The sequence below is a fragment of the Arachis hypogaea genome, chromosome 9 (genome assembly GCF_003086295.3).
Source record: "Arachis hypogaea cultivar Tifrunner chromosome 9, arahy.Tifrunner.gnm2.J5K5, whole genome shotgun sequence".
Lineage (NCBI taxonomy): Eukaryota > Viridiplantae > Streptophyta > Magnoliopsida > Fabales > Fabaceae > Arachis > Arachis hypogaea.
Genome location: NC_092044.1, coordinates 90,802,333 through 90,811,537, shown reverse-complemented (window position 1 = coordinate 90,811,537; position 9,205 = coordinate 90,802,333). Strand labels below are relative to the sequence as shown.

Genomic DNA, 9,205 nt, shown 5'->3' with positions numbered 1-9,205 from the left:
GAAATTTCACAATGCATAAACTACTGTACTGTAGTTTATGAAAAAAACAAATGCTATCCTAATCCAGTACTGTGGTTATGTATTGTATCGCTATAAAATATTTTGTATAAAACTGTGTATAAATATATGTTGGGATTTGAAAATTTTTTAAGGATCCATCGTGCTAAGCCAATAAATTGACCATTTAAGAGCGATACAACACCCTCTAAAGGGTACCACTGTTTCTTCATAAACTGTACCCTATAGCGGTTTATGCATTATGAAATTCCTTCAAAAACTGCGATACTTTTTGCATAGCACGAATTTCAACATTATCCTGTAGCAGATTACGTACAAATTATAAACCGCGGTTTACATAGATTAAAAAAAAACACAAACATATAATCCCATTTCAGAATGTTGCAATTACGTAAATTCGAAACCAATTTGATTTATTTATGTAACTTGCCCATAAATGAACATAGCTAAAGAAATAAAATTTACTAAACTTCAGAGTTACACTAAATTATCCTACAATTAATTTACTCAATTATCGGCTAATACACTAAAAACTAAAAAAATTTCACAAACACAAATACGCCTCTTGTTTTTCTGTAATTGCGGTGTATAACGGTCAAAATTAGTTGTTTACATAAAGTTCAACCTAACTTCCCCTACAATGAGGCCTAGCATAGTACTATCAATAGCATGTCCTTCCTTAAACACTAGTCGAATTCGATCAAAAACCGGTGAACCGATCTACCATTTTGGCATCCCAAAATTTTCCTTTTGGCAACGAAAACTATTAGTACCTCAGCACTAGATCAGAAATCCTTCATCGAAAAAGTAACAGAAGAATTTATTATAGCGTTGATAGTTCTAGGCAGGCCATTCTAGAATAATGTAATGTATAAAACATTTGAAGTTTGTTAGGTTTGTATACAAGATTGTCAGAATATGTATGTATATGGACATCACCATCACTACGACATTACTAATATACAAAAGTTGGCTATTTCAATACAAGTGGCTCTTCTCTTTGATTTCATAACCTTTTTGCACCACTGCTCGAGAATATAGCCACATAAAACATATGCATGTAGAGCTTAGTCTTAGTAAACTGCACCGGTTATATTTAGAATAGGAGTAATTTTTTGTCTTGGGAGTAATGCATCTGCCACTGGACTTATATAAGAACAAGCATTAACCTCACACAGCTCCTGCATAGCAATTCTTATTGGTTAATTCTTAATTGTTAGAAGCACATAAAATTCAGCCAAACAAAAAAATGCTAATATAACTATTGGAATCAACTGTTTTTTCCAACGGAGAGAATCTGAACACCTTCCAATGTGTTTGAGACTTAGAATGCACTATGAATCTGCAAAGTTCCAAAGGTTGCATCAACATTAAAAATGGGAGCCCGGTGCACAAGTATCCCGTGTTAATGCAGGGTCCAGAAAAGAGCTGCACCCAAGGGGTATAATGTATGCATTCTAACCTGATAATTACATCAGGATGACTAGTATTGTGGTTGACTCTCCCACCGTGTGGTCCTTTTTTTTCCCGTCATCCCAAGGTTCAAACTGGAGACCACTATGAAGAAACAAGTTTTCTACTACTTGACCAATTTGTTGCTGGTCCATTGTTTTATAATATATTCCCAATAATATAAAGATAATTTCTTTAAATATGTGCTTTCATTTCCTTTCATCCTTGGAAAAATCAGTATACTCACCATCTTTGCTTGAACTCTGATCCATGTCAATCTGATCTTGCCATGGCCACTTTAAGTTAGAAGATGAAGAACACTGTTGTGGAACGGAAAACGAATACGTGCTGCTTGTACACTGCTTCTTGCATGAGGATTCAGCTGTTGAGCACATCTCTTGGTCAACGCCCGACACCCCGGTCTCTTTGTTATGGTTCTGTGAATGATCTTCATTCTGTCTTGCCTCCTCCATGTACTTTGGTCTTTTCCCAACAGGTGGTTCGATCTTGGGATCCTGAAATGCCGGAACCATCTGATCATTAGCTGAAACCGTGGCACATGGACTCTTACCCTTCAAGACAACATTTGGAATGTCCAAATTTTTGACATTGCTCGAGTTATCAACAACAACTTCATTCCTTGCTTCCGAGCCAACCGATTTTGCGGATGCCTCAGCATCCCACATCTTGAATATCGCTTCAGTGAGTTTTTCTCTGGCCAAATCTACATCAATTATTGGCTTCGGATAGTTTTGACCCAGTTCAACTCCCGATGCTCTAAGCACAGTTAGTGGCGCATCCCAAGGGTGATGGATCCACTCAGTTGGCATTCTTGCCAACTCTGGTAGCCATTGCCGCACATATTCACCTTCCGGATCAAATTTAGCCCCTTGAATCTGTAACAAAGTTAGATCAGATCAGAAAAAACTTAAGTGCTTATTGTTATGTGTTTGGATTTTTCTACTAATAAGTATAATTTACTTGATCATGTAATTTATCTGGATGGGGATTCAAATACAAACTAAATTTCTATATAAGGATTCAAATATGCATTATAGCAAGTTAGCAACAGTGTCTACAAGTACTATAGCTCCGGGTAGGGTAGGACTGCACAGTGAATCAGAACTTCAAACTATATACTTAGATGGAAACAAGATGTACATTGAGGGGTTGAAGAGAACACAATAGTGATCTCTGTTTCTTTCTGGTGGCAGAGTGGTAATTTATATTTACGGAGTTTATGCTTTGGCACACAGTCTCAATTTCTTCACATTTATGCAAAGTTAATTGAATCTCAAAAACTGGATCATGAAGAGAGTAGGAAAACAAGAAATTTTGCCAGAGTAAAATTGAAGAGATTAATTTTGATGGACAGTGTAAAAGAAATTTACACTGACATCCAATCATGTGTTACCATGTAGACAACGATTAAATTCCACACTAACTACCTCAAAAGAAACCACTTCTGCATGTGGTTGTGCCAAATTGGATGTCAATATAAAAGCTTTTTACACTAACAGTGCAAATTAACACAAAATTGAATGTTATATATATATCATGTTGATTATCTATGTCTAAAAATGAGTCTAGAGATTTACACTGGCATCCAATCATGTGTTACCACGCAGACAAAAGTGATTAATTTCCACATTAACTACCTCAAAATAAACCATTTTTGTATGTGTTAGTGCCAAATTTGATGTCAATATAAAAACCTTTTACACTAACATAGCAAATTAAACACAAAATAGAATGTACATATATCATGCTGATTATCTAACCTTAAAATTGAGTCTGATCACATGTGATAGACAATAAGCAAATTTGCAAACAATTAAAACCTGTCGGTAAAGGAAAACATGACAAACCTCAGGATCATCCAACCGCTCAAGCTCATGACCATCCGGTAAGCTTCCTGATATATACTGCCAGCCCAAGATATCACATTCAAGGTCCGCATCCAGAAGTGTGTCCCAGAAGTATTTCATTCCCCATTTCCACGGTAGAAGCAACATTTTCACAGCAAAACTAGAAACTATTACTCTTATTCTATTGTGTATCCATCCTGTCGCCCAGAGTTCCCTCATTCCGGCATCAACTAATGGAAATCCAGTCCTCCCTTGTCTCCAAGTCTTAAAGTTAGCCGGATCAGCATTCCAAGGGAAAAACTTCAAGTGTCCTAGAAGTGCTCTCTCATGGGTGAATGGGAAATTGAAACAAAGATAGCGTGAGTACTCTCTAAGTCCAATTGCCCTGAGGAAAAGAGTTACACTCTCTTCGCCGGCGATGTTTCCTTCATTGGACCATAATATCTGTTTCCTGCGTGCTAACTGAAATACTTTTCTTACACTCAATTCTCCAAAGTGGAGATATGGGGACAAGAGCGAGGTGGAGTCTCCACCAAGCTTTAGCCTACTCTTGGAATAGTGAATTAGGTGCTGCTCCACAAACTCTGTCAAGGCCTTGTCGGCATTGCACCAACCCGGAGACCATGCTCGACCGAGTAGTGCATTGCTAGGCTTTTCTAATTCGTCTTCAAGACCTAGTTCTTCAATTGAACATTTCCCAAGCTTTCCTGTTATTCAAAAAGCAACAAGAAATTATAACTTATCTTTCTCACACTCCCTCAACAAAAATAACAATCAAACAACCAAAGGAACATACAACAACAACAACAACAAAGTCTCACGCTAGCTGGGGTCGACTACATGGATCAAACGGCGTAATACGGAAAGAAAATTTCCGGACAGCACATGATCAATTTTCTGTCCATTTCCATAGTGGCACTACAAAAAAGCTATAGATCTCTTCCTATCTCTAAAAGTGGGGTGCAACCTAATATTAATATTCTTAGCTTCTCACTTAGTCTCCATGGGTCATAAACTTAAAATGTATCTTTAACTCAAAGCTGATATTGATACTCATATTATCAAGAAACAATCAAACACAAGTACTGTGCACACAAAGTCATACCTTCAGCAGGAGTTAATTGCCAAGGAGAAATAAGGGAAACAGATTTCATTTGCATGTGCAAGCATTTCTTCCAAAAAGGATCAAAGGTTGTAAAAGCATGTCCACGATCATCATATACTTCCCATGGTTCGTACAACAGATCCCCGTTGTAGCTTTGCACCGATATGCCAGACTCCACTAGTTTTTCTTTGATGTTGTGATCGCGAACAAGTGAAACTGGATCTGAGAAGAGAATTGGGAAAATAAAGAGGTCAGATACTCATAAAAGGATATTTTATAGTTCATTATCAGCCACTCCTGTTAATAACAACAACGTTTCAAGTCTCAACTAAATAAACGTGTTTTCTAAAAGCTATTTTGGGCAGGGATCAAATTCTGCTCCATTTAACATATCAGAGATAGAAACAGATTCATATTTGAATCACAAATACCAAAAGCAGTACAAAGCATGTTCATTTCAGCAAACAACATTAGAGCCACATAAAAATTCTATGTTCTCTGGTTAACTAGTTGATGATTGTTGGGACAAACAATAATATTACATGTTACTTGATCTGTTGTGAGAAAAAACTCTGGCAGCAAACAAAATGAATTTCCTCTATCGATAGATTCAGAAAGCATTAAGCAATGCTTCTTATTGTCCTTAAGTTAATGCCTTGAGCTCTACAGCATATTCTGATATGCACCATGCTTCTATTGATGTGATTTGTCAAATCATGCTTGTCTTATGGTGTAGTAACATAATTCTTCGCTTAATGCAAGGACCTATAAATTGATTTTGACAATTAACTATTTGAAGACAAACATTATTTTACTTACATAAACTCTTAAACTTTATTGCTGCTCTGCAATCTCCCTGTCAACAAAAATTAACTACATACATTTATAAGGCAAGGTTTTCCACATTACTGAATGTCCCTCACGAATCAAGAATCATGTTGGATCCAGACTAAATTTGATTAATACCACTCTGTCAATCAAGGACCGTTCCAATTAATCTCTGTCCTCAATGTCTCTAATTTTCTTAAATTAAAAAAATACTTTATAGCTTCTTTAATTTTCTAAGATCCAAAACATCATACACCAAACAGTACACAACAACTAAAAATTAGCTTATACTTTTATAAAGTATGAGGCTACTTCTATATTAAGCTACCTTATGTGCTGCAATTACTTACCATACAAATGGTTAAACACTACTTTTGTTGCTTGGACAGCATTCACACACTCCAAAAGTGCATCAAGAGTACTATGAGTCTTGATCAGCACAAGTTCAGCTCCAAGAGATTTCAGTGACTGATACAAGTGAGCGAGTGACTGCTTCAACCACCACCTCGAAACTCGGCCTGGATAGAATTGCCCTTCCTCTTTAGGACACCATACGTATACAGGAAGTACAGAACCATCCCTTGCAGCAGCAGCTAATGCAGGGTTGTCCTCTATTCTAAGGTCCCTTCTAAACCAAACAATGGTTTTGTTGTTGCTACCCATGTTGTGTTAGGCTTCAAATTTTTCATAGCACAAGCGGAAGCTTTAAGTTTTACTTCTCCTCATATAATCCTAGCTCTTAATTCCCATGAGCAAGCACAATAATTTACCTCGTAAAGTTGACTATTTTCCTGTTCAAGATCCCCCACCAAAAAACAGAAAGTATCTGAAGGAAGAAGATTGATGATAACCCCTGATATTGGCAACAAAGGTTGGATTGGATCTGAGATTTCTTTCAGAAGTAAAAGATAACACTAAGAGCCTCAAAATCAACCTAACATGGTGTATGCTACTCAAGATGTGTGAACAACTTGCATGCCACTTTACTTTCTGGAGGGTATCCAACCAAATCCAACTCAGAAACCCCTTCCCCACATGTCTCTCTCACTCACTAGCCCCAGTTTAAAGGAAGTCTCCCCAAATTTTAATATAAAAAATTGGGGGAAATCTCCAATTGACTAAAGAGTAATAAAGGTTGGAAGAGCACAGATAACAATAAAGAACATTATCCACAATCAACTTGACCTGGAATTTGTCAGATTACACAACCAAACAAACAAATTCCTTGAAGACCAGAGAGGTAAATAACTAACTGGAAAGTTCTTCAACACCATCAGCCACACAGAACAATCTTCAAACACTTGAGCTGCACAATAAGAAAGATATCAAAATTGACAATTTCACATACCCTTTAGGCAGATATTAAGATATTCACAATAGCCCAACAAGAGATAAGACGTAGAAGCAACAAGGATCGAATCAAATCTAGCATATGCAGTGTACACAGGCAAAAGTTAATGAATCATGAAAGTGTTGAGAGAGAGAAAGAATGAGATGTGTGAGGATATAATTGGTGCATATGATCACGTGGGGCAAGATCACATGTGAAGGTAGAGAAACAAAGAGGGTAAGAGACGTGCACTGATAATAGTGGGAGACAAACACATCACAAATTGGTGTATCTTTTCTTGAACAAAGACAAAAGGATAAGAACAATATTGGAAAGAACATGTCACTAGCAACTTCCACAATTTGTGTGAATATGGACGAATTTTTACCCCACTAAGTCAATTAAATTAGCAAAATATCTTGCAACATGATAAAATTAACAACAGTAAGTTGTGGTCAATAATGCATGGGGACCGATTCCATACTCCCCTACTGTTTGGAGTTTTAAAATTTTTTTTGCATTATTAACATTGTAATGTACGTTGGCGCAATATCTTAGATAATTCCATTAATAAAATTTTTAATGTATATTAACAAAATTATTAATTAATTAATATATTTTTTTTGTAAAATTACCAATACATTAATTATAACTTTTAAAATATATTTTTAATAAAATAACAATTATGATTATTACAGACTTTTTTATTTTGATGATTTACTATTGAAAATTTAATATATTCTATTGGTATATAAATTATTAAAATTATTAAATTCGTTTATAAATTCTAATTAATTAATAATTTTTATTTTTATTTATTTTAATTATTTGTTTGATATTATAACTTATCTCATAAAATTTGAAATTTTTTAAATAATAATTTAGTTATTTTAATTACCAAAATAAATAATTTGTAGCGTACTTACCAATTTACACTATATTTATTTATTTCGTTTACATATGTGTATTTTTTCAATTTTCATATGTCTTGTTTACACATAAAAAATTATCTCATTTATAGTATAAAACGATATATATGTATTTATAAATAATTAAATATAATTTTTAAAAATAATAAAAAATATTAATAATTTAAATTAGACCAAATTTTGTAAAAATAGAATATTTCAAATAATAAAAAAGATAAACGATTTTAAATAATAGAACAGATAAACCGTCCATTTTAAATAATAGAAAATATGGACACGTTAAGACGTCTACTGTAAAAGCACATAAGTGCAACATTAACTGCTCATTGTTGACACAGTTATTAAGATAAAATTAGTTAGAATTTACACTCAAACAATTCAGATAATATTTTAAATTTTTAAATGACAAAATTTTTAAATTTTTTATGTACTCTCTTGAATATTAATTTTTAAATTTAAATTGTATATATTTCAAATTTTGTTTGTCACATGAGAGTGTATAAAAGTTTGAAATATAATTTAAATATAGGTGATTTATTTGATGACACAATTAATGAATATCACGACTCTATTGGCATAGAATATAAAATTTTTTCTATTTAAGTTGGTTGTACAAAATTTATTACAAAGTTTAATCCAATTTAAATTATTAATATTTTTTATTATTTTTAAAAATTATATTTAATTATTTATAAATACATATATTTCGTTTATACTATAAACGAGATAATTTTTTATGTGTAAACAAGATATATAAAAATTGACAAAAATATACATATGTAAACGAAATAAATAAACGTAGTGTAAATTGGTAAGTACAATATAAATTATTTATTTTGATAATTAAAATAATTAAATTATTTATTTAAAAATTTCAAATTTTGTGAGATAAATTATAATATCAAATAAATAATTAAAATAAATAAAAATAAAAATTATTAATTAATTAGAATTTATAAATGAATTTAATAATTTTAATAACTTATATACCAATAGAATATATTAAATTTTCAATAGTAAGTCATCAAAAAAATTTTCTGTAGTAATCATAATTGCTATTTTATTAAAAATATATTTTAAAAGTTATAATTAATGTATTTGTAGTTTTACAAAAAAATATATTAATTAATTAATAATTTTGTCAATATACATTAAAAACTTCATTAATGGAATTTTCTAGGATATTGCGCCAACATACATTATAATGTTAATAATTTAAAGGAGTTTCAAAACTCCAAACCTTAGGGGAGTATTATAACATCCACCATAATGCATTGGTACTGTTTACTTTGAGAACTACATTGTTTAGTACTGTAGACTGTTTGGTGGAATGAAATAAAATTATTTCAGTTCGGATTCCTTACTTGTGGGGGCATGTATAGTAACTTGCATAAATTGATGATGTTTATTGGGAATAAATTTTACTTGGTTTCTATAAAAATTGTTACTTCTTTGCTTTTTCTTTTCTTTTTTTGATAGAGAGATTTAAATTTGCCGCAACCTCTAAGTAAATATAGAAAAATTATGTTATTTGAGTTATAGTCGGTTGGCCTTCGCTTTATCTTTTTATACATCTTTCTTTTATGTTAGACAAATGAAACTCTTGTTTTTAAGGAAAATTTTTATATATTAAGAAATAGATGGTGTGATTCAACTGCTTTAAGTGATAGCTTAG

General features: G+C 32.6%; 1 protein-coding gene across 5 annotated transcripts; it reads right to left on the bottom strand.

Annotated features, from left to right (window-relative positions):
- Window positions 1-870: 870 nt before the first annotated feature.
- Window positions 871-6,975, bottom strand: LOC112711206 (cryptochrome-1). Of its 5 annotated transcripts, XR_011865917.1 has the most exons (6): window positions 5,622-6,973; window positions 4,444-4,665; window positions 3,339-4,045; window positions 1,481-2,366; window positions 1,324-1,360; window positions 871-1,199 (listed from the first exon to the last, which is right to left on the bottom strand). XR_011865917.1 is itself a non-coding variant. In XM_025763812.3 (5 exons), exons 1-5 carry the CDS (start codon window positions 5,932-5,934, stop codon window positions 1,189-1,191), a joined length of 1,902 nt encoding a protein of 633 aa, XP_025619597.1. In that variant the 5' UTR covers window positions 5,935-6,975; the 3' UTR covers window positions 871-1,188. The 5 variants fall into 5 exon arrangements, 2 of the variants coding, with proteins under 2 accessions (XP_025619597.1, XP_025619596.1); XR_003157353.3 differs by having other exon boundaries at window positions 1,324-2,366; XR_003811789.2 differs by having other exon boundaries at window positions 871-1,360.
- Window positions 6,976-9,205: the final 2,230 nt, after the last annotated feature.